We start from the raw sequence: 26,872 nt of genomic DNA on the forward strand, positions 1-26,872 counted from the left end.
GTATGGGCTATTCAGTCCAAAGGCGTACCAAATATGTAATAGTGTCCATACTAACCAAGAATGTATACCTTAGTATGATATTAATATAATGCCCTTTTACTTTTTAGAATCCAAATCACAGCCTCAGCCGCTCCATCAGGGACAACACAGACTGTTGAATAATGAACAAAATGGAGTAAAAGACTATAATCAACCAAGACACCTTCCTCGAAATGATACCAGACAACCAAGGAATGAAAAACCTCCTCGTTTTCAACGGGACACTCAAAATTCAAGACAAATTTTAGAAAACAGTGGGTTACCTAGGAGCAGAGGTCCCGAAAGACAGAGCTCTTCTGTGGTACATGAGGCATGGACAGAAGAGAGAATTAAGAGTGATAGACCTTATACTAGAAATGACAGAATTAAGGATATTGCATATCCTTCAACCTCTCACCAGAATGATGGTGCTTTTAAAAAAAGAGATAACTCTATGCAAAATAGACCAGTCAAAGGTCCATCTTACTTGGAGGTAAAAGAAAGTCCACTTCCTCAAGAAACCATAGACCATAGTAATCAAAAGCGTGGGAAAAGAGAAAATCAAATATCAAACCCTGATCACTTATATGAAAGGAGAACAAGAACAATAAGTAATGAAGCCTTTAGTGGTATGAAAAATGAGAAACATTTTAGTATGAATACCGATTACCCCAATTCTGTTAGAACTGATGGCTTCAGTGGTATACCAAATGGAGAGGTTGAAGTTTCAATGAAAGGAAGACGAGTTGGACCTATTAAGTCTGCAGGATCCACTGGGGCTCCAGCTTTTGATGATAAAATGTTATTTTATAATAGTGGGCCCAAAAGGAGGTCTGGGCCAATCAAACCAGAAAAAGTATTGGAATCTTCTCTTCCTGTGGAATGTGGTAGAATGTGGAAACCAGGAGATGAATGTTTTGCACTTTATTGGGAAGACAACAAGGTATGGTAGCTCTAAGTGAAGTATATGGTACTTTTAATAGTACAAAATTCAAGTGAAACTTTATAGAAGTCAGCAAATGGAGGCTAAGCACCTGAGGCTTATAATTGGAACTTGTTTAAAATGTCAGAACCATGCAGTGTAAGCTATCCATTCTCTTTTGCTGAATATTTATAAAAAATGACAATAAAGGAAAAATAATCAGCCTCTCTGAGTGGACAAAAAAGGTTATGTATTATGAGAACTGTCAAAAATAATTATAAAAGTAGAGTGATTAAACTTGTCTTTCAGATATATTAAAGTTTTTGTATACTTTTCTTATTTGGAAAGTTATACTTTCTAAAACTGGCTTGGATAGGAAATTTTCTGTTGGAGACCTTTGAACCATAGGGGAAAAATTGAGACCATCCAAGTAACAAACAACTTGTAGATTTTAAAAAAGTTAAATAGATAATCAATATTCCACACGCTTGATTTTTAATTTAATAACAAGAAGCATAAAACTTTGTTCAATAACTTTAATAAATGCTTTATGTATATATTATAAATTAGTTCTGAATTATGTTCATTTGCTAGTGGGGAGAAAAAGATGGATATGGAAAAAGAAAGAGATAAGACAGTGAAAAGAAGAAAAACTGAGTATGTACTAAGGTGAGCTATCAGTCTTGGTAAAATGTTCTTGCAACAGCTAGCAAAATAGCTTTAATGGGTTTTAGAGTAAGTTATCCCTTGTTATGTTAACAAAGAGACTGACTACTGCTCACAGGTTTTTGACTGCTTCTTTAAAACTTAAAAGTTTTACCATGGCATCTCATTCTCTAAGTTAGTTACAGTGGCATTAATCAGAGCAGTTTGTTTAAGGTCAGAGTATGGTCAGTCCTCATCTAAAACTTTTTAAAAGTGTTTTTGTTGTTATGGTTGTGTAAAATTGGAATTGTTTGGGGGGGAATTGTGCTGGTGAATTTTTAGTTAAAAATACTTAAAATTCAATTGCTATGGATATGTAATTTAGTTATTACACATTTTTGTGTGATTTGATTATTTAATTTCCACATAGTTTAGCAATAAAAATAAGTTTTATAAAGAAGTCAACAAAAATGTCTAATGTTATAGAAAGTATTTTGTTTTTATTTGATATAAACTTCTATCAATGAATTGCTTAAAACTTTAGCTCTCAATCTAAGATTTTTAAAAATTTTAATTGTAACTTAGAGTTTTCTGATTATTTACAATATTTACTACTGTCAGTGGCAGTGAAATAAGCCATTTATGATTACCATCCAGTCGTTAAGCCTATGCCCAACTTGTATTGACACTGAGCCTGACTGGCTGTAATATCTAGTTCTCTAAATATATCTTCCAACCCAGAGAATCTTATGAAATCACAAAAATGTAGCATAATAAAATTATGTGTGAGACTGGGAGAGATGGTTTGTCTCTGTTTCTTGCCTTCTTAGTCAGGACAGACAGCTCTATTGGTCATCTGATTTGTTATAGAAAAAGCCTTTGAGCAAGGAACATGCTCATAAGTTCATAGACAATTTATTAGAAAGACCATAAACCACAGTAATTTAAAAAAGAGAAAAGAGAAAACTAAATGTAAAATCTTGTTTAGTTTTATGACCACATAGTCTAGCCCAGCACTTCTTAAACTGTGGGTGACATCTCCATATGGAATCATGAAAAATTCGGCAACAGTAAAAGGTTTCTGAACGCACAATGACCAAAAATTAATTAAAAATCAAATGCGTAATGAATCTGAGGTGTTTTCTGGCAGCACTTGCCTGTGCTTCATCTCCACTGCTGCCTTGATTCTGAACACAAAGTATGTACACTTTGTGTTGTGCATGCCCTCAGGCCATTCAGTGCCAACAAATGCTGCTGAAACTCAAAGAGGGGTGGCGAGTGGAAAAAGTTTAAGAAGCCCTGGTATGGCTTACTCATGTTATAGATAAAGAGGTCTAGAAAAGTAAAGATACCTTTCCCAGTTCCTTCAGCTATAAATCACATAGCTGGAACTTGAACACAGGTTTCCTGCTCTTCCAAATGAATTCAGCAAGTATCCATGAATTGCTTCCTATATGCCAGGCACTGTGCTAGAAAAATAAAAATAGCCTGTGCCCTTACAGAGCTTACTTCTTCATGCTGGTCAATACAAAATATCTGGCATGGCCTTGTGTAGGAAGTGGCATCAGAATGGAACCAGACCATATTGAAGAGGATAGTGTTCTAGGCATGGGAGCAGCCTCTACAAAGGAGGCAGAGATGGAGAAGAAAATGTTGTGCACAGGAATAGCAGCAAGTAGTTCATGTTAGCCAGAATGAAGGCTGCTGGAGGAGGGAGCAATGGGAATCAATTCTGGAAATATGTCAGAGCCAGACTGTAAAGGATTTTCAACGGTTAAACAGAAGGGTTTGTACTTTATCTTATAAGCAGTAGAGGAGCCATTGAAGCTTTTCGAACAAGGAGTTGACAGGAGCAGACTACAATTAAGCAGCTATGTTGAGGATGAATTGGAGAAGAAAAGCTTTTCTAGTAGTCCAGGGTGAGGTAATGAGATCCTAAAATAGAATGGTGGCTCTGTGAGCGGAGAGAAGAGATAGCTTTGAGAGATATTGTGGAGGGTGGATCTACAAGATTCAGCAACTGGTTGGATGTGAGAAATGAGAGAAAGGGAAGAATTAAGGATGACTTTGAAATTGTTAATCTGGATGACTGGAAAAATGGTGCCCTCAAGAGAGGGGTAAAAGATAATTTGTTTGAGAATGCTTTTGGAACATCCAGGTGGAGGTGGTAAGTAAGCGTTGTAATTTGGGTAGAAGCACAGGAGAGCAGTGAAAGCTAGATAAATAGTTTCAGGAATCATTTACATAGAGGTGATATTTGAACCTATGGGAAATGATGAGGTCACCAAGAGACAAAAGTATAAAGAGACGAGAGGCACCTTGATAGAACCATGGTTTAATCAGGGTGTCCTAAAAGTCTTAGTGCAATTTTAAACTTTAATAGCATACACATAAAGGGCAGGATGTGGATTATGTTTCATCAGTAGAATTTGAGGTCAGATAGGATAAACACAGCATTTTCATCTGTGTAATGAAAATCCCCAGGGAGCTTGTGGTCACCAGTGTCAGATGATACAGAGAGGTCAAGAAGCATAAGGACAGTGAAAAAGGCCAGTGGATTTGACAATTGAAATTATTGGTAAACTTTGTGAGAGTAATTTTGGTTGTGTAGTTGTATTGGAAGCTAGATTGTAAGTGATTGAAATGTGAGCGGGAGGTGAAGTAGTGGCAATGAATGTAGATCACTTTTTCTGGTAGTTTTGTCTGTAAAACGGAGATGTGTGGGATAATTTACTTGGAAGATAGTGTTAAGTGAAAGTTTTTTTTTTTTTAAGATGGAATGTAGTCATTAAAAAAGAAATAATCTGTCCAGAAATTAAAGATTAGAAGAGGAAGGGGAGTGATTAAAAGGACACGTTTTTGCATGAGATGAAATGGAAGGCACAATTAGAGGTGGGAGGTTGAGAAGGTTGATCTTTGTCAAGAGGAAGGGGCCACCTCTTCCTTTGAGATGGCTACTATAGCTATATCTAAAGCTGCTACTGGGCCAAATTCATTTTCCTTAGGTAAAACGATTAAGTTTTATGTTTCAGAGAATAGAACCAGGACCTTTGAATGGGTAGAAGTTACAGTGTTGTAGGCTTTTGTTTTTGCTCTTGCTCAACCTAAGAGTATCTTTCCTAACAATCGAAGTTGTCTGAAAATGCAGTGAGTTCTTAATTGGTGTGTTCCTCATCACTGGAGGTGTTTAGTGTCATACAGGAATGTTGTTATTTGCATAATTATCATTTAAGTACCTTGAAACTGCTAGATGAGAAAGTCCATAAAAATATTAAATACTATACTGTTCATAGAATCTTAGTGTTTGAAGGGAGCTTAGAGGTCAACTGTCCCAGTGCATACAGCGCCAGTATTCTGTTGTCTATTAACGTTTTATTAATTCATAGAAATGAGAGCTGGAAAAGACCAGTTAGGCCTACTGGTTTATTCCCCTTCTGAAGGAAGATATTTCTCAAAGCATATTTTTTATTGTTTTGTCTGATATGATTCTGTATGACTAGAATGACAAGGCATCCTGAACTTCTTTACAATGAATGTACCATAATCTGAACAAATAGATCATACTGTTTTTGATATAAATTCCTTTTCTCATCATAACTGTTTTGATTTTTAAAAACTTTTTTCTTTGTGGATATTTTAGTTACTAATATAATTTTAGTTGCCAATATAATTTTTATGTCTGTGGTTTCTTGGCTCATTTGTTTAGAGGACTCTGCTGAAACTATGGTCACTGTTTTACTGTCTGTTTGATTAAATTAGTTTAACTTTGTACCGGCTACTGTGTGGACCCCTTCTATCTATTGTGCAAATGCATGCAGTTGATCACAGGAGGCAAGCCAGTTGGTTTAGCAGACAAATTCATTATGGGAAAAGCATATCAAAGCATAATACACATTAAATTTCAGTTCAGTTTAGCATTAATTAACTGATTAGTTACCTAGTAAAGCACTATGCTGGGCACTGAGGAAGGGTGAGTTTTAGATTTAGATGTTATTCTTGTCCTTATGAAACTTACAGGTTAGTAGAGACAGAAGTAGATTCATAAACAGATATAATATAAAATATTGCCTGATAAATACTGTAGAGAGAACTCAATAGGTAGAAAAGGAGCTAAACTCTTCTAAAAGACCTTCTGCAATAGGTGTCTCTACTTTCTTGCCTCCCATTCTTCATAACCTCTTATAATCCTTATCATTCCACTGAAACTGTTCTCTCCAAAATTATTAATATAGTAATTAGAGCAACAGATAGTTGCCATATCCAGTGGTCTTTTCTCAGTCCTCATTCTTCTTGATCTCTCTGCAGCCTTTGACACACACTTTTGATCATTCTTTCTCCTCCTTGATACTCACTTATTTCTAGGTTTTTGGGATACCAGGCTTTCCTGGTTTTACCATCTGTCATTTTACATTACCATTAGTCATCTGACCAATCCTTTTCTGTCTCCATTGCTGGAGACATGCCCAGATCATGCCCTCTTAAAATATCACTGTTAAGTTCTGGGCCCTCTTCTCTTCTCCATCTATACTTCTTCACTTGGTGATTTCATCTGTTCCCATGGATTTAATTATCATTTCTATGCTGATGACTCTCAGATCTGCCTGTCTTGCCCTAAACTCTTTGCTGACCTGTAAATATTGATTGATTATCACATTCATGGAAGAAAACATTGAGAATGAGGCTGTAAAAGAAAAGTGACAATGAATTGTTGAAGACTTTCTAGTAATTTTAAACTTATTTACTAGGTAATAGGGAGCCACTGAAGGTGCGCAAAGAAATGATACAGCCAGATCTATGTATAAGGAAGATTAATTTAGCAACAGAATATAAAATTGACTTGAATAGGGAGAAAATGAGATGGGAAGATCCATGAAAAGTCATTATCAATTGTTTTGGTAGGTGGCAATGAGAGCCTGTGGTATTAGAGTGATGGCAGCAGCAGTACAAAGGAGGGGACAGTTATAAGAAATGTTACAGAGCCTAGTCGTTAGCTCCAATAGCTGCAACATATATCCTTAGCAGTCCATTTATTTAATAGCTGTTTTATTCCTCCCACATTATCTTTTGGTTGAACTGCAATATATTTTTTACTTATTTAATATATTTTAGTTGGAAAAACATCCCCACACCACTCCACTTAAGTAATTGTTCCATTGTTATTCTTCATTTTCCAAGCTTCCCTTTGAAACTACTGAAATAGTCTTATGTTAAGATACTTATATGTACAAAAAATTGTGTGTGTGTGTGAGAGAAAGAGAGAGACACAGAGTGAGAGAGAGTATTTTTAGCACTAGACTGTGATTAAATCAATATATAGAAATTTGGTGAACTTCTGGTGTATCCATAGATACAGATTGACATCTTAGTCTTAGAGCTGCCCAAGTCACACAGCTAGTGTGTACAGGAGGTGCCACAATAACTCAAGTCTTCCTGACTCCAGGCTTGGCCCTGTATATACTGCTTCATGCTGCCTTTCCTTCTCCCTTTCTTCAACCCCAGTGTGTTTTTGTTTTATGTCTCTCTGCTATATATATTCATAAGATAAGCTTTCCCCCCAAAATTACCAAATTTAAGAATTGTGATTTTTGGTTTTCTTTCGAGTATATGTGTGTGTATGTATGTATGTATGTATGTGTATATACACACACATGCATATATGTGTATATATATGTATATATATACACACATATGTATGTATTGTGTCTTGCAGTGAGGTTGGTTTTCCACTAGGTGGAACTCAGTACCCATTGATCCTTTCAGTCATGCTATTGCCTTGGAGAAATTTAGAAATCTCTATTTCTTCTTAACTTACCAACTCTTTATTAACAAATTATAGGGATTTGTAACTATTTTCAAGAAAAGGGATAACAGATATTTTTAGAGAAACACACTAAAGTTTAAACCAGTGGACTTTTGTTCAGAGAAGAGACTTTCTGTTTAGACATACTTTACACATGCCCTCTGATAATCCCTCAGAATTATTTTTAATAATTTTGGCATCTGCAGGTCAGATCTTTCAAAGTGGTGTAGCGGATTTGATTCTGCCTTTTGAACTTCTAAAGTTTGCCTTAAAACTAACCTTTTCAGAACCCTCTGCTAGAACTGTTGATGAGCTAATTGGTGCTTAAGTCATGACCATTGAGTTATTCTTACTTCAAGTAATGAGACAGTAGAATCTGTTCTCTACTCTTCTCTCTTCTAGTATTCTCTGTAGAAATAGAGACAAACTCTAAATAAGGTTTTTCCGTCCATCTTGTTTGCTCACCTCACTGATCTAAAAGGAGAGCTTGGTAAAAAGAATAAATATCTAGCTCAGCAAAACCATACTGTCCTGATCTTCTGTCTCAGTGACATTTTTCATTCTTTCCCTTACCTCTTTCAGTTGAAGGGAACCTTAAAGCTTAAAGGAATACTGGTGGCCCTGAAACACTGTGATTTCTTATTGGTAACAATGATATGTAATAACTCTACAATTAAAACCGTGCAACATAGTTTTTGCTACAAGGATATAGAAAGGTATTTGGCATAACTTTTATCCAGATTTCATTTCAGCATAAAGGACTTACCTAAAATGGCAAAATATAATCAGGCAATTTTCTCAGTTTAAGGAGATTTGGCCAATGACATCTTATTAATTATCAGAAATTGCTGAGTTTGGAGGACTTAGTTATTGAAGCTTGCATTATATTTAATGTTTTGTCCAATTATAAATTTCACAGTGTCAGAACTTAGTAAGTTTATGTTGAACTTGTATGTTTAGTAATTTGTTTTAAAGATTAGTCACTTGAAATCTAAAGGTAGTAATTATTTAAACTATAGCACAAAAATGTAAGGCCTTTGTATAATATTTTTACATTGCCGAGGGTATTCTCAAAAGGCATAGTTACAATTGTAGAATCTCATTCTCTCTGATTTTCTTATTTACATAGGCCCATTTCTCTTTCATCTTATCCTTTGTCAGTATAGATGGATGGATGTTATTGTGACATATTCCCTGACTCCTTAGGTGTTCATTTAGGTGTATAATTAAATATCTCAAAAGACTTAAACACGAATAATATTAATGTTGGCAGGTTTAAAATCATACCATAGAGGAATAGAAATATTAAGCTTGTTAGGCTGTTTCTTGAAGGGAGTTTCCCCCACATGTGTAGCATGGATATAAGTAACATAATCTTTATTATCATACTTTGAAAGAATAAAGCATAGTGAAACCTCATCTTTATGAACAACTAGTGGAATGAAGCTGAGCGCTAGTCAATTAATGATCAGGATTTTACATTTTAACTTTTAAAATAATTATGGAAAAATTTGCTTTTATTTTTGTTCGCAAGGTGTAAGGAGGAGTGTCATTTACTATTTTAAAAACAGGTGCTAGGTTGCTTTGGGAATTCCAAAGCCTATTCATTTTAATTAATTAGAATAAACATAAAAACTTATACATTAAATAAACATTGTCTTTCCATTTGCTTTTTTGAACCTATCTGTACATTGATCTATTGGATTCATTCATTTCCTTCTTCAAAAATATTTGTTACCCTATTATTTGCTAGGTTCTATGAGATATACAAAGATAAGTGAGACATACCTTTGAGAAACTTAATAATATTTTAGCTAAATGACTTTAATGAGCAAGACAATATGACAAGTATTGTAGGGGAGAAATGAACAAGTGTTTTGTTCAGAGGAGGAAGATATCACTTCAAGTTGGTGACAGCAAAGAGACTTTATGGAGGTGATGGCCTTTGACTTAGACTTTAAGGATGGATAGGATTCTGACATGGGGAGTTTGGAGTGGAGGCATGAAGCAGGAAGAGAACCAAGCAAGAACTGGAAGTGGATTGTGGGCCTGTTTAACCATAAATATGGAGTATATGAAGATTAGTTGAATTAAATAATTCTAAAAAGATTGAAAATTGAAAGCACCTTGGGGCCTGGCCAGATCACTTGGATCAATAATTTATACTTTATTCAGTGATCAGTGAGGAGCCACTGAAGATGTTGCATTTCTCAAGTATCAAGACGATAGAGTTCCAAACTATCATAGTGAAGGATGGATTAGAGAAATTAGAAAATTAGAGAAAGTACGTAGATAGGACTAGGTAGGATGCTATTACAGTCAGGTGGGTGAATAGAGATGAGGGCCTGAGCTAGAGTTTTAATGTGAAAAAGAAGGGAACAGATTACAATGGTAGGATTGACAAAATTTAGTAGCTACTTGGATGTTTTACAAATGACAGTCGTAGGATTTGAATGAGGTCTTCTTGATTCTTAAGTCCACAATTTTATCCACACTGGTTAGATATGTGGCATTACCTGTCATCGGTTTACCTCAAGTTGGTGGTAGCAAGGTTGAGGGAAGATCATAGTTGGAAGAGCCTTAGAGGTCATTGAGTTCTTTTATAGATGGTGTAATTGAGACAAAGAAGGGTAAAGTGACTTGCTTAAAGGCTACACAGTTAGCAAGTAGAAGCAGAATTTGAACCTAGGTCTTAATGCAAATGCAGCAGTCTTTTCACTATACCATGCTGCCTCCTAAAGGATTTTGCTTTTTCTAAAGGAAAGACCTTACCATGTTTTTAGACAAACTGGAAGAACTTGTGCAACATGAGACTGTAGATATGCAAGAGTAGGAGTGGTTGGTGGACCAAGGCCCTGGAGGATGTGAGTGGTGATGGTACCAAAAGTACCAGGGGAAAGTTAGCCTTAAAAAGAAAGCTATTTCCTTCTTAGAGAAAAGAGAGGAATGAAAGTTGAAGAATTTTGATAAAGTTAGGAGGGCAATTCAGGAAACTTGATTTTAGTTGAGTGGAACATAGGATCATCTGCTGAGAGTGATGGGGATAAGGGAGAAGTTGGAGAATTGGAGAGAGTGGAAAATGTTCAGATTTACTACTATGGGGGATATGATATGGACAAAAGATGAATAAAAGAACTAACAAATTAAGTATTAAGGGCTCAGATTTGTCTTGGTAGCATCAGTTTGCTGTGAACCCAGTATGTGGTTTGAATTTTTTTTTCTATTAACATTGTAAAGCTTAGAAGGAGTTAAAAAAAAATGTAGATGGTAAGGAGTCATTCAGGTTTGGAGATTTGTGTTTTAGAATTTCAGAGTTGGAATCATCCAGTCTAATGGTGTCAGACGCAAAGAGATATGGATCCAGAATGTTGACTTAGAAAACCACAAATTAACTTTATCTATGTTGTATTGTATTGAATGTTTACCAAAATATATTTTAATGTACTTGGGGGCCAAGGGCTAAATTTGGAACCTTTTTTTAATCCCTCAACAAAACTTCCCTCAATAACATACCTGAGTACCTCCCGAGGCAACCTTACTTATAGATAAAACATTTTCATGAGAGGAAGGCTTGGAACAGAGGTTAAGTAACCTTATTATTATTAGAAAGTGAAAGTCACTCCAAGGAATCTTATAGACTATTTTGTACAATGGAAATTACATATGCAGGATAAAACAATGTTTGTGGGGGGTAGAGTCAAGGTGGTGGAGTAAAAGCAGGGACTTGATTGAGCTCTCCCCCAAATCCCTCCAAAAATGACTCTGAACAAATTCTAGAGCAGCAAAACCCACAAAAAGACAGAGTGAAACAAATTTCCAGCCCAGTACCACCTGGATGGTTGAGGGGAAAGGTCTATTGCGCCAGTCTGGAAGAGGGGCACAGTTCAGCCTGGGCTGCGCTGGCAAAAACCAGGCCCCTGCAAACCCATAGTAGGCCACAGGGGACTGAATCACTGGCAGCTGTGGCAGTTTCCAGACTTATCAACCCACAAACGCCAAAGACAACTTAGGAGATAAGTGGAAAAGGTCTGTTGCACAAGGGTGAGAGAAGAATGCAGTGCAGCCCTGGGGCAGTGGTGTCGGCAGCGGCAGCACAGCAACAGCTGCTTCCAGAGCTCCCAACCCACAGACAATAAAAGAGTCAAACAACTGATCAGAAGGAAATTACAGGGATCTCTTTGCTGGCACTGAGGCAGGATTCTGTTGCTTTGCCCATTCTTGGATCTAGGTTGTCGTCTTGGGTTGGGGAGGAGCACTGGCATAGCAGAGCTTGTGGCAGCAGTGGAGAGGGAACCCTCCTCACAGTTCCAAGGCAGAAAAGAGTGCTTGTGATCACTCACACACCAGAGCACAGGCCAAGGGAAGAGTAAACACCTCTCCTTACATCATACCACCTTGGAAGAACTGAGAACTTACAGGTCCCTATAAATATCTCTGAAAACAGCTGCACAAAACCCCTGAAGCTTGAGACAGTACACCCTCCACACTGGAAACAGAGCCTGTCTTAACAAACAGTTAAAAAGTCAAGGCTGGGAAGATGAGCAAACAGCAGGAAAAAACTCAGACCATAGAGTCTTACTTTGGTGACAACGAAGAACAAAACACCCACTCAGAAGAAGACCACAGAGTCAAAGCTCCTACTTCCAAAGCCTCCAAGAAAAATATGAATTGGTCTTAGGCCATGGAAGATGGATTTTGAAAACCAAGTAAGAGAAGTAGAGGGAAAACTGGGAAGAGAAATGAGAGTGATGCAAGAAAATCATGAAAAACAAGTCAACAGCTTGCTAAAGGAGACCCAAAAAATACTGAAGAAAATAACACATTAAAAAATGGACTAAACTGAATGGCAAAAGAGGTCCAAAAAACTAATGAGGGGAAGAATGCCTTAAAAAGTAGAATAGGACAAATGGAAAAGGAACTCCAAAAAGCTCACTGAAGAAAATAATTCCTTAAAAATTAGAATGGAGCAAAAGGAAGCTAAAGACTCTATGAGAAATCAAGAAATTATTAAATAAAACCAAACAAATGAAAAAGTAGAAGACAATGTGAAATATCTCACTGAAAAAACAACTGACCTGGAAAATAGATCTAGGAGAGAGAATTTAAAAATCATTGGACTACCTGAAATCCATGATCAAAAAAAGAGCCTAGACATCATCTTTTAAGAAATTATCAAGGAAAAGTGCCCTGATATTCTAGAACTAGACAGGAAAACAGAAATTGAAAGAATCCACTGATCACTTCCTGAAAGAGATCCCAAAAGGAAAACTCTCAGGAATATTATAGCCAAATTCCAGAGTTTCCAGGTCAAGGGGAAAATATTGCAAGCAGTCAGAAAGAAACAATTCAAGTATTGTGGAAACACAATCAGGATAACACAAGATTTAGCAGCTTCTACATTAAGGGACTAGAAGGCTTGGAATATGCTATTCCAGAGGTCAAAGGAACTAGGATTACAACCAAGAATCACTTACCCAGCAAAACTGAGTATAATCTGTTGGGGGCGGGGTTGTCATTCAATGAGATAAAGGGATTTAATGCATTCTTGAGAAAGCAGAGTTAAATAGAAAAATTGACTTTTCAAATACAAGACTCAAGAGAAGCATGAAAAGGTAACAGGAAAGAGAAATCATAAGGGACTTATTAAGGTTGAACTGCTTACATTCCTACATGGAAAGATGATATTTGTAACTCATGAGACCTTTCTGCTTATTATGGTAGTTGGAGGGAATGTATATAGACATAGGGTACAGGGTGTGTTGAATATTAAGGGACGATATTTAAAAAATGAAGGGGTGAGAGAGGAATGTAATGGGAGAAGGAGAAAGGGAGAAGTAGAATGGGGTAAATTATCTCACATAAAAGAGGCAAGAAAAAGCTTTTACAGTGGAGGGGAAGAGTGGGGAGGTAAGAGGGAATGGGTGAGCTTTATTGTCATCAGATTTGGCTTAAGGAGGGAATAACATACACACTCAATTGGGTATGGAAATCTATCTTACCCTACAGGAAAGTAAGGGGGAAGGGGATGAGAGAGAGAGAGGTGATAGAAGGGAGGGAATATTGGGAAAGGGGGTAATTAGAAGCAAACAGTTTTGAGGAAGGACAGGGTCAAAGGAAAGAATAGAATAAATGGGGGGGAGGGTGGGATAGTATGGAGGGAAATATAGTTTTTAGTCTTTCACAACACAACTTATGGAAGTGTTTTATATGACTACACATGTATAACCTATATTGAATTGCTTACCTTCTCAATGAGGGTGGGTGGGGAGTGAGGAAGGGAGAAAATTTGGAACTCATAAAGTTTTAAAAACAAATGTTAAAAATTGTTCTTACATGCAACTGGGAAATAAGATACACAGGCAATGGCGTATATAGAAATCTATGATACCCTACAGGAAAACAGAAGAGGAAGGGAATAAGAGAAGGGGTGGGGGTTGATAGAAGGGAGGGCAGATTGGGGAAAGGGGTGTTCAGAATGCACGCCATTATGGAGTGGGGGAAGGGGAGAGATGGGGAGAAAATTTGGAACTCAAAACCTTGTGGAAACTAAATTGAAAAAAAGAAAAAAAAACCAGTGATTTCATTGCCAAGGTGGGTAGGAATAGGGGAGAAGGGTTAAAAAAAATGTTGAAAAAGAACTGAGGATTAAGAAACACAAGAGATCAAGGATTATAGACTACAGAATATAAACTTTTAAAATTTTTATTTATTTAATTTTTAATTTATGGATTAAAGCAAATATTTCTGTAGCATAGTATAATAAAAAAGATGATTGCACATGAAACTGAAAATCTGTTATATACAACTTGCTATTCCTTTTAAATATATGATAAAGTTATCATGAAAAAAAGTGTTTGCATTTTCCCTCTTGTGCATAGGTGTAGAAGTGAGCAGCAGTAAAAAGGTTAGATTCCCTCTTTTTCTGTCACTTCCTTAACAGTCCTGAATTTTTTCACTGCTTTTGCTATTTTTTTTTTTCGAACCCTGGGGATTTTTAGTTTAATTTCGTTTTATTTTAAGGTAAAACCAATTGCCAGAGTGGCGTGGTACTCTTTCAGGTGCGTCGTGGTTCTTGTAGAAAACATTTTGTGCAAGTTGTCTAATGAGCAGACAGCTCTCTACTACTGTGACATCTAAGTCTCTGACCTGTATTTGTTATGTGAGTTTCCACACACAGGACTAGTGAAATCAAAGTACCATATTAAAACCAAAAAAATAATCAAAATTGCATCCCAGTTTGTGTTTAAATATGTATTTTAAAAAAAAAGATTGTATAAGATCTCAAAACTTCTCCAACTCTTATTCATAGATTTTAAGCTAGAGGGGCACTTAAAGATAACCTGGTCCAACCTCCTTATTTTAGAGGTAAGAGAACTACTATGTTACCTGGAGAGGTGGCATTTTAATCTACATCTAGTATGCCAGAATAGCCATAGTACTACTTTGTTACCAGAAGAATTTATAAAGCTAATCTACTCCAGGGTTCCAATTTGGAATTTTGATGAAATAGAGTGAGCCTCTGCAAATTGCTTTCCCATGTGCTTTGTTTTATTACAGTGTTATCTCCTCATTCCTTTCAGGAGTGGGGTAAGCTGATCATGATCCTTAAGAATTAAATAGTAAACAACTGGTTCCATTGTTGTGTTTTGTGGAAGGGAGTCACAGGATCCCATGTTGTCACTGTGATGTGTTTGACATTTATTTGACAGACTTTTTTTTTTTTTAAACAATGGGTCACTACATGTAATATATTTCCCTTAGGACAAACTATAGAGAGGTAACCAAGGTGGAGGGTACTGCTTTTTCCTCTTCTACTTAGACACTAGAAGAAGGTAATTCTTCATTTTGATTCTGTTTGGGCTGAACAGATCTTTAGTGATAGGTACTGCTGAAATGTACAATAGATACATAAGACAGCATTGTGAAACTTGAACATTAATGTAATATGAAAATCCAACTCCATTTTGGAACTGTTCTTTTAGAATAGCCTGAAGAGCCAGTTTATCACCCATATGAGGGAAAAAAAAAAAAAACCACACCATCTTTCTTATTTCATTGTCACACTTTGTATTTGACCCAAAGAAATATTTTGTACTTTGATTACATGCCTAATTCACCAAAACTCAAATCCATCTTCAAAGAACAAAAATTTTCAACCAAAGAGAATATTTAGAACAAGGTACTTGATGGCAATTCCAGAAGAGGGCTTCCAGAGATGCTGTGAGTAATGGGAACATTGTTAGAATTAGTGTATATTTTCTCAAGTAGATAATACTATTTGAATATACAAACTCTTATATGTTTAAAAAATAAACCCAGCTATTTAACATGTTAATCTTGTTAGCACTCAACTTATTTTTCAATTGTACAACAGTTTTCTTGGCCAGAATTGGACACTAAGTCTCTGTAATTAACAATATAAAATACAGCAATCATGCCTCTCACTCCCTTATGAAGTAAACATTTCTAATGATATTCTTGGTGTTTTCTTCACTTCATTGTCCTAGTTCTGAAATATAGTAGTCTGTTGTGATTCACTTAGCACACTTAGGTGTGCTTATATATTTGTTAGCTGTCTTTATAATTATTTGAATATCAATTTTCTTTTTAACATGCCTTTTTAAAGTAACTTAGAATTTGTAAGTTACCATAAAATATTTCATTTTTGGAACAAAACTTATTAACATGCCTAAAACTCCTTTTTTTTTTTTTTTTTCCTCAGTTTTACCGGGCAGAAATTGAAGCTCTTCATTCTTCTGGCATGACTGCAGTTGTTAAATTCAGTGATTATGGAAACTACGAAGAGGTGCTTCTAAGCAACATCAGGCCCATTCAAGCGGACGCATGGGTACGTGATCACAAATTCTGTACAAAGACATAATCTACTTTGAAGAAAGTATATAGCTGTAAAAGATTAGCCATAAGTCATGCAGAAATTGAAGAGTACTTTGCTTAAACTGGTTACCTCTAAAAATAAGATCTTCATTTAATAAGTGCATTGAAGAACAGTTAAAAAATGAATACTATGGAATTATTTTTCTTGTATAATAAAATTAAATTGTACTGTGCTTTGGAAATAAGTACCCTTATTTACATGTTAGAGCCAAAAAATTATTTGTATGTGCAAAATGGGCTTTAATGCATATGTTCTTTCCCAGTTTGTTACTTTAAATTTCATTAAATTATGCCCAAAAAGTGTCAAATTGAAACTTCTGATTATACATGTTTATTATGTGTTGTTTCAGTTACATGTAAAAATTAGGGAAGAATGCTTTTAACTCTACTTATAAAAAATCTAACTGCTTTTATTACATGTATATGTATAGATAAACATGTCTGTTTAATAATTATTTTATCAATTATATTGGCCAAATGTTATGCCAAAACTGTATTATATTTTTAAAGTCATGATTTAAAAAGAATTGGCCTTGTGGAGTCCAACTTTATAAAGGCTTTATGTGGACTTTATAGAGATACAGTCTCAGCTACATTTAGGTAAAAAGATAAGTACATAGTAAAATTTGGCTTCTACCTAGCATTTATATAAAAGTGTATTGGAAATTATTCTTATGAAGTTCTGCTTATTGTTTCTTTATCCTCATTTTATATTAGATAATTAGAGGATTAACTTCTTGCTGATTATTTCCTTTATCTAAAAAATCTCCCAACATGATAGGAAAATTACATCTTTCAAGCATATAAATTACCTTCTTGCTTATTGTAAAATCCATCATTTTCTTATGAATTGCTCTCCAAATTTTTACTATTACATTTACTTTTTTGTGACCTTTTTTAGTTATCTCCACCCTCATCCAGGCAAAACTAAACATAATTGGGAACAATAAGTAAAATATTTGAAGTAATATTCATCTTAGGGATTCTCATTTTTCTTTTTCACATAGAATACAGTTTCTCAGGTCTCTGTTTCACAGATTTACAGTAGTTCTGATAGCAATAACAACTTTCATATTTAGGTAGATCTTTTTCCTCAGTCTTCTTTGAACTTGTGGTTATTTCCTGAAAGGCTGAAATGCCACTTTTCTAATTCATATTTGTTTGTTTTTCTGGGAGAAACTTAAAATCATTCTTTTCCTTTCAAGCATTTTTTACTCTTTCGCCTTCTAACATATTTCATTATTGCTTTCTCTTTCTCCATTTGCATCTCTTTTTTCATTTTTTACCTGCTTTTGATGGAGAAGATAATTGTTCATGCAGACAAAATTCCTTAAGGTTGTGTTCTTATTCGCCTTTCATTTTTCTTATTATGTCTATTAAGATTATTTTAGGAATTATAGTTAGGGATTCAAAATAGAGTTCTCATGCCACTTAGGTTGTTATAAAGATTGTTTTTTGGAGTGTCTTTGGTGGAACCTTTATTTTATTCTTCTTTCCCCGAGCAAAATCTAATTTCAAACTTTTGCTTTTTCACTCTTTCCTCATTTTTATCTTGGGTAGGTATAGACAACCAACACAATTATATCTTTTCACGTTAGTTCTTCCATTTAGTGCTTTTTTGTACTGAAGTGAGAACATTGCTTCCAGAATGATTTCTCCCTACCCCCTCCTCCCCTCACATTCATAGTCTTCATTACATTAAGCTTGTTTCTAGGAATATACAAGTTCAGTTGGTCATCATATTTGTCAGGTGCCTAAGTAGTGATTCTGTTGAGAATCACTACAGTATTCTTCAAGTCTACCTATTTATGTATAATTTCTTAATCTGGACTATTGGTTTTTTAGCCAATTCATTTTTTTTTAGTATGTGCTGCATCATTGTCCAGTTCAGTATTCCAAGTGTATCTGAATGATGACAGTAATCTTCTGTAATATATGAATGAATTATTTTACAAAAAGAATCAGAGTAGGACAAGAGAGTCATTAGAAGATCCAATTATCCCCTCACCTGTTTGTGAGTAATCAAATGACTGTCAAATTTGAAATACTACAGTTTCTAAAAAGTGTTGTAAACATGCAACATATTTGGAGATATTATTTATCATTACTGAGTCTAATATGTTTCTTCTCTGCCTTAAATTTCTTCATAGAAGTCATTCCTTACATGTAGAAATCATCAACTTAACATTTCTTTGCTCTTCTTTCTTTTAAATAAATGGATGTACATATGTATATTCATTCCGAAAACACCTAATGAAATGTACTGGATAAGATTTTTAGTGAATTTAAGCTATAGATTGTGTGGGATCCCATTAATTTCTTAAAGTTCTGTTTTGGCCATCTGTCTGTATCTTGGCTTGTATTCATGGCTTTCTATCTGGTGAGTTGTAACAGATTGAAGCTTAAATCCACCATATTTATTAGAAATACCAAATGATCAAAAGTAAAAGACTCACTGTGCCAATAACCAAGTAATTAAAAATAGCATATGAGATACTTTTAAGGGCTGCTTGTTGCAGGGAGATTATTAGAGGCCTTACACAAGTCTTTATTCACACTGCAGATTGTAGATATTTTTTCTACCTTTTTAGCTCTTGTACCACTTATGGGCCATTACTATTTTTATTGAGAAATTATACTGTATCTTTTATTTAAGAGGTTATGTGTTTCTTTCTTGCATACAGTTTTCAGACATGTACCTCTCTGTTTTCCTAAATGTAGCAATGATCACTCAATGATGATTTTTGTATTTTACAGAAAAAAAACCCCTACGTATAAACTTTGAAAGCCTTTATAGAAATAAGTTGCTTGTTTTGTCTCTTAAAGGTATAAGGGTACATTATCAAATGAAAAGCATGAAATATTAAGAGACTCTGAGATAATTAATAGCCTGTTATGTGGAAAATTAAAATAAAGTCAAGATAATACTTAAACTAAAGTGTTAATTTTTTCTCATAAAGTGCAGGAATATGGTGTTTATAAAGTTGTGCCTAAATGAAGTATTTACTTGTTATTACTATCTGGATACTTCTTTCATTTTCTTTTCATAATCCTTCAGAGATGATATTACAGGTGTCTAGAAATCTTTTTTTCTGCTATTATTAAATAACTTCTTTCTACACACAGTTTTACTAAGCCAGATCTTAGTTTTATTGATAGGTTATCTTTGATTCTTTGAAGGCACTAGGTTTTTCCCTAATTCTTTCTTGTAGTCATGAGTTTTAAGTTTTGTATCTTTTGTGTAGTCTACTGCCCTTATCATTTAATGTAATTTATGGTCAAAATATTTTGCTCATCCTCAGAATGAAGGCTCTAATTATTTTGTTTTTCTCACAAATTGATTTCTGAGATTATAAACTTTCCCAAATGGAATAAATGGAAAAAATAAACATTCTTATCTATTATTCTTATAACATAAAAAATCTAGAATATGAACTTGTTTTCTTTCCACTGTATTAAAAAAAAAATCAAGGGCAGAAAAACTGTTACTTGTGTTACCTGGAGGCATTCTCTGAATTGGTTCCTTTTAACTATAAAACTAATGCCAGAGGCAATTTGGAAGCACTATAAAATGTCCTTCCTCTGCTGTCCAGGCAGACCTTTTGTGTTTTCAGGTTGTTGTAGCTGCTAAAAGCTATTATAATACCAAGAAGAACATTGCCAAGGATTGTTCTTCTGAGCATATTCATGACCCAGATTCTGGTGTGAGAGTTCCTTTTGTGTCCTAAGAAATATTCTGTTGAATGCTGTTTTCCTGTTTTATTTTTTAGTTTTGTACATCTTCATTTTAGTATCAGAAAATATTAATAGTTTATATATCCAATGAGGAAAATCAGGATTATAAAGAGGAAAAATGTCCCAAGACTGTGTGCAGTAGGCCAGAATCCTGCCTCCCCAGTAAAATGAAATATAAATAAAATAAAATCTTCTATATAAATAAAGAGAAGTGGCCAATTTCAAGAATTTGTGGGGTTTGGAATTTTACAGACAAAAGTAATTAACCAGAAGGTTATAGTGATAATTTTATATGTATTTAAAATTATGTGATTCTAGAACAGGAACATTTACATTTTTCCATAGTATGCCACATGATCAGAAATCCCTCTGGGTATGAGTCTCATGAATTTCACTATAAAATTAAGTATATTCAGTTTCAGTTACATTTACTAGTTTATCAAAGCTTGCTCTTTGGATGCTTGTGTGCAGTCAGTAACACAACCCCATTGGCAGGCAGGTGGTTGAGTATGATTAGCCTGCTAATTCATGTGTACTAGCTAATTACTTACAATTTTATTTTGCTAAAAATCTCACGTTACCCATACCTTGGGATCAGGTGGGCTGCATTTGGCCCATGGACCAACCTTATTGTCGGACACTTTAATTTCTAGAATCCTTCATAGGATAGAAATTCTTAAGACTAAAATTTTAAGGATAGCATCTCTGTTTTTAAGCATTTTTCCAGGTTTAAAACTCAGATAATTTGGGATTTTCTGTGTTTAAAGAAACAGTAAATGCTAAGAAGTTCTTTAATATATAAAATATTTTAGAGAAGTAATATTAGATTTGCAGATGATCGATCAATATCTTTTGATTTTCCCATTCAAAGCCCTTTATTTTACATCTTAATAAATTAACAGTAAAATAAATGCCAGTTCTCAATAGTATCAATGTGTGTTGAAGGTGATTTTGATTTTGATTTTTATCATAAGCTGATGTTCTTACTGAAATATTTAATATCATCTTAGTATTTTCCTTTCTTTATCTTAAAAGCTTTTTAAGATAACACACTAGAAATGGGAAAAAAAACCCATTATTTAAATTGAATAAAGAACATTAAGAAATATTCACAACCAAATTATATTTATACTATTTAGTGACTTTGCATTTGACAGGACCATTAAAACTACTATATCAAATCTCATAGGTTTCTTTATAAACCATTCATTTCAGAAAGATTTATCCAATTGTTTTAAAGTGAAAGGTTTTGTACATTGTAATAGCTAATGGAAAAATGCAAGGTTTTTTTTTTCTTCTATTTTTCTCACTATCCAAAAAGCTCCATGTATATCTGGATAAATTTTTAAATTAGAGTGTATATTTGATCTTAAATTTCTGTACTTAAAACAGTTGATGTCAATAAAATACTTAATATTTTCCACTACAAGTACTTGAAGAGAAAATTGCTCTTGATTAGCTGAAATATTGCAGAGTTATTAAAGGAGCAAAAGCTCTGGCCTAGGAGTTCAGCCGCTTAGATTCCAGGCCTGGCTGTGCCACTGGCCACACTGTGTGCTTTGGGTGAGCCAGTAGTCCCTCTCTCCCTGCCTCAGTGATCTCTCTAAGGTGTTGTCTTCTAACACTTACACAGTTTTATTATTCTTCAGAAGCATTGCACTGTAGTAGAAGGAACTTGTGAGAATGAGTCACCTAAGTGATGCTCTCCAACATTTAGTATTGTTATGCTGCTTTTGTTATCTGAGCCCCAGTTTCCTCCTCTGTAAAATAGGAACAGTAACACTTGCACTCTTTAAATCCTAGGCTTGTTGTGAAAAGAACTTTAAAATGCTGTATCACTAGAGGAAGGGGGATGGTAGTGGCAGGAGGAGGAAGAGTGACTATAAATATTAAATGTGTTTTCAAGTTCACAATAAAAAAGAACCAAAAGAGTTACAAAGCTTTGCTGTTGACGTAAAATGTTTCTAGTCTTTTCCTTGGGGGAAAAATTTATTTTGGATCATGGCATATGTATTTTGTCTGCTGATTCTCCAGTACTTCCCTTCACAAATGCTGTATTAGGACTTAGGATACTAGGGCATAATCTAAAAAAAGGAAGCCCATGGATTCCACAACTGCACAAGGTTTGCAAACTGCTATTGTAAAAAAGATATACTCTACATAATCAAGTAGAAAAGTAGTGTTGTATAGTGGATAGAATGCTGATCTTAGAGCCAAGAAGATGTAGGTTCGAGTCTTGCCTCTGATACTACACACTGCTCATGTGACCCTTGATTTAACCTCTCAAAGCTCTAGGTAAATCTGAATTAATCACCAAGTATTTATTAAGTACCTACTATGTGCCAGTCAAAAAGGCACAGGGTACAAAGGATTAATGAATGAAACTGCCTTCTTATAATGAACTTACATTCTAACAGGGTGACAAATACATGTAAAAATATATATACAGCATAAATATTAATAAATACATGTACTCACATAACAGCTCAATGTAAGGTAAATCAGGAGAGAAGGCACTAATAGTTGGGAGAGATCAGGAAAAGCTTCATGTTAAAAATGGTACCTCAGATACATTTTAAAGAAAAGAGGCACCGTAAGGAGGGAGAGGAAAGAAAGGAGTATATTCCAGATGTGGGAGATGGCCATTGCAAAGGCAAGAAGATGGGAGATGATATGTTGTGAGTGAGGGGTAGTGAGAAGGCCAGTTTGATTGGATGGCAGAGTGTAGAAGAGGGAGATAACAAGTATTTATTAAGCACCAACTATGTTCCAGTCACTCTGCTAAGCACTTTATAATTATCTCATTTGATAACTATTGATGACAGAGTGCAGGAAAGGAGATCGGTTGGGACCATGTTGTGTAGATGGGACTATTTTATATAAACCTGTAAAAACTAACCAGAGGAGTTTACATTTTATTCTAGAAGAAGGAATAGCAAGCCACTGAAGTTGATTGAATAGTAATCACATACATAAAAGAAAATTATTCAGCAGAAGTGTGTAGTATGTGCTGGAAATGGTTCAAGACTTAAGACAGAAAGAAAAATTAGGAGACTTGTAAAAATCTAGGTGAGAGAGAATGAGAGCCTGAACTATGATGGTAGTTCTCCACATGAGTGGAGAAAGGGGTAGGAGTTGGAGGGAGAATCAGTCAGTCAACAGACATTAAGCACCTACTATGTGCTAAGCACTGTGCTAAGCACTGGGGATACAAAGAATGGTAAAAAATAATCCCTGGTCTCAAGGAGTTTATAATCTAATGGGGGAGACAGCACACAAACACCTATATACAAATAAGATATATACAAGATAAATTGTATATAATCTACAGAGGGAAGGCAGTAAGAGAGACTGGGAAAGGCTTCCTGCAGAAAGTAGTATTTTATCTGAGACTTGAAGGAAGCCAGGGAAGTTAAGGTGAAGAGGAGGGAGAAAATGCTAGGCATGGAGGACAGCAAGTAAAAATTCTTAGAATCAGGAGACAAGTGTCTAATGTGAGGAAAAGCAGGGGAGCCATGTCACTGAATCACAAAGTATGGTGTGTGTATGTGTGTACGTAGGGGAGTGTGTAAGATGTGGGTAAGAAAACTGCAAAGGTAGAGTGGGGCCATAGAGGTGGGAGCTGTTGTGAAGGCAGAACCAACAAAATCTTGCCACTAATTGTGTTGGAGATAATGAGGAGTCTGTGATGATGCCAAATTATAAAACCAAGACACTGGAAGAAGAGTTGGAAGAGGGAAGGATTTAGAGGAAAAGAGGACGAATTCAATTTTAGACACATTGAGTACAAAATATCTCTGGCATATTCAGTTTGAAACATTTGATAGGCAACTGGTAATCCAGAACTGAAGCGTAGGGGAAAGACTAGGGCTGCGTAGAAAAGATAGTTAAACTCATGGGAGCTGATGAAGTTACCAAGAGAGTGAGTACAGAGGGAAAAGAGAAGGCTCGGGACAGAACCTTGGGGAATACTCACAGTTATGGGGTATAATATCGATGATTAGCCAGCAAAGGAAATTGAGAAGCATTCACTTGGGTAAGGGGTCACTCAGGAGAGAATAGTGTCACAGGAAAACAAGATAGTCGGTCATTTCAAAGGCAGCAGATAGTTTGAGAAGGATCAGGACTTTTATGACCCTAAGTTTCTCAGAAAGTTCCAGGCTGCATTGGTAGCAAGAATGTTCTCATGTTGGAGTCCCCCATATCCATGAAATCACTAGTTCAGCCCCTATCTGTATCCAATATATAAAAACATCCACTATGCAGAGAAATATTTAATTAAAGTAATAATTCACATTTATACAATAAAGTTACAAAATCCTTTATATGGTAGATAATTATCCCCATTTTATAGATGAAGAAACTGAGGCTCAGATCAAAGGACATGTCAAGATTATACAGCCAGTAAGTAGCAAGCCGAGACTGAAACTCATTTTCTTTTGTTTTCAAGTTGAGTGTTCTTTTCATTACCTCCCCAAATTCTCTCTCATATAAAGAATTCAAATCTAGTACACAAAATTTACCTGCTTCTCATCTTAGCTGCACCGTATACAAGTTTATATTACTCTTCTAATTAGACTAAGAAAAAAGGACTACTTTAATCATTTAAATTAAATACATTTTTCTCAAATTATTGTTACAAAGTTTTGAAAAAGCATGGTTTAATTGTTTTAAACAACATCTCACACAGTGTGTAATAGAGTCCAGCACAAAGCACAGAGTGCTAGAATTGTAGTCAGGAAGACCCAAATTCAAATCTTTCCTCAGGTACTTAGCTGTATGACCCTAGGCAAATCATTTAACTTTTCTCAGCCTTAGTTCTCTTATCTTTAAAATGGCAGTAATAATAGCACTTCACTGGGTTGTTTGAGGATCAAATGAGATATGTCATATATGCATATTATATAATATATATTAAATACATATGTATTATATATACTAATATATAATATATGTAAACTATAGATAACATCTATAAAATGCTTTGCAGACCTTAAAGTAGTACATAAATGCTAACTACTCATTGCTGCAATCCAGGGGATTTTCTGTATCTATCATACCTCTCCAGTAGCTCTCCTATGGATTCACTGATAGTAGAATTCTTGTTTCCATAAAATATGAACCAAAGAGATCTGTTGTAATTATACACTGTGTAAATGAATTTTGTACTCTACGTAAATGCATTGGAGAAAGGTTTTTCTGGATTACCTGGATTTTAAAATCTCTGAATTATGCTCAGTGGAAAGAATGATCAATAATGAAACCCTTTTGAATATATTTTACATTTTCCCAACATAAATGACTTCCTCCGTGATTTGTTAGAATGCCTATATATATTTCATTATTTCCCAACTACATATTAAAAAAAATTAAATAAATTAACATTCATTTCTTAAAATTTGAGTTCCAATTCTCTCTCTCAGAATGCCTATATATCTAGTAATTAAGACAGGTAATCTTTTTAGAATCAAAGGACTTGGGTTCAAATCCTGGTTCTGTTAACTTAATAGCTGTGTGACTTTGGAGAAGTCATTTAACTTCTCAGTTTTCTCATCTGTAAAATGGCAGGTGTGATGAACTAGCTTAGTGGTGTCAAACTCAAATAGAAAAGGGATTCCTTGAATTGCATATTGACTTAGAAAACCATAAATTAACATTAGATTGTATTGTGTTTTTATATATTTTGTTAAACATTTCTCAGTTACATTTTAATTTTGTTTGGGCAAGATTTTGATACCTGTGAACTAGATGACCTCTGGAGATCCCTTCTAGTTGTAAATCTGTGATCTGATGATGTAGTATTGTACCATTATTGAATATTTCATTTCCTTAGGTTAGGATAACTCCTCTCTTCATTTATTAGAATTCCAAGCTGTTGCTTTAGATGGGTGATCTTTCTTTTTAAAGCTGTATTTTATATTACTCTGGTCATATTTTTAGATCTCTAACTGTAATCCGTAAAAGAGCTTAAAATGAATGATTCTGACATTTATGACATTTTAAGTATCAAGGTAAAAACCTGATTTTCTGTAAAACCCAACAGATAGTTTCACAAATATGGAATGAACTGTTTCTTGTTTAAATGAAGTTGCTTTTAGTTAGGAGATTTATTTAAATATCTGTGACTGTAGCACCAGATATATTATTATTCCTCTTCTAAATAAGGAACGAAAATTATGTTTCTTTTGATAAATAGCAGCCTAATATATGGAATTCTGAGTTGATGGAATTGGAAAAGGAAGAAGTAAATTTGGTCCACTTAGATTGACTTTTATTCAGTTTTAATATACATTCCCCCCCACCCCCCGCCAAGAAATTTTAAGGTAATTCCTGGAAAATGGACTGGTAAAAAGCTATGGCTTCAAAGGGTATGGAGTTGCCAAGGGAACACATTTCTTTTGACTTGAGTATATTCTCTCTCTCCAGGGATACCCATATTGTTAATAATTTTCTGCATGAAAATTTTCTTTTTTCACAAACTCTACTAAACTTCATGAAATTAAGATGCATACATTGTTTGAAAAATTGTGGCTTAAGAATTTTGTATATTTTCTCCTTGAAATACCTACAAAATGCAGCAAATACTTTCTTTCCCCAAGCTATATGAAGGTGGTAAAGTGAATGAGACTTATTTTTCCATTGCTATGCCCATTGAACAACCCTATAATTTAGAATTCCAGTGTTCTTGAGGTTTCTGTAATCCTGCTTAACTCTCAGGAGGCATCCTCTTTAACTGTTTTTTAATCTAGTACTATCTTCATTTCTGATGGATTTCCAAAGTTCCAAATGCAGTCTTAAAAAGGATGAAAAAATAAATATTGCTCATTGTGCTGTAGACTTTAATCCCTTTTAGATGG

At 34.8% G+C, this 26,872-nt stretch overlaps 1 protein-coding gene across 3 annotated transcripts in view; it reads left to right on the plus strand.

Moving 5' to 3' along the window:
• TDRD3 (tudor domain containing 3) overlaps positions 1-26,872 on the plus strand; it is a 205,222-nt gene that overhangs the window by 138,038 nt on the left and 40,312 nt on the right. For all 3 annotated transcript variants that reach the window (XM_027846178.1, XM_027846179.1, XM_027846180.1), the window contains 2 exons: positions 108-961; positions 16,108-16,233. In XM_027846178.1, coding sequence (XP_027701979.1) covers positions 108-961; positions 16,108-16,233 — 980 coding nt within the window. The remainder of the gene's footprint in view (positions 1-107; positions 962-16,107; positions 16,234-26,872) is intronic.

The sequence above is a fragment of the Vombatus ursinus genome, unplaced genomic scaffold (assembly GCF_900497805.2).
Source record: "Vombatus ursinus unplaced genomic scaffold, bare-nosed wombat genome assembly UNPS02015089.1, whole genome shotgun sequence".
Taxonomy (NCBI): domain Eukaryota; kingdom Metazoa; phylum Chordata; class Mammalia; order Diprotodontia; family Vombatidae; genus Vombatus; species Vombatus ursinus.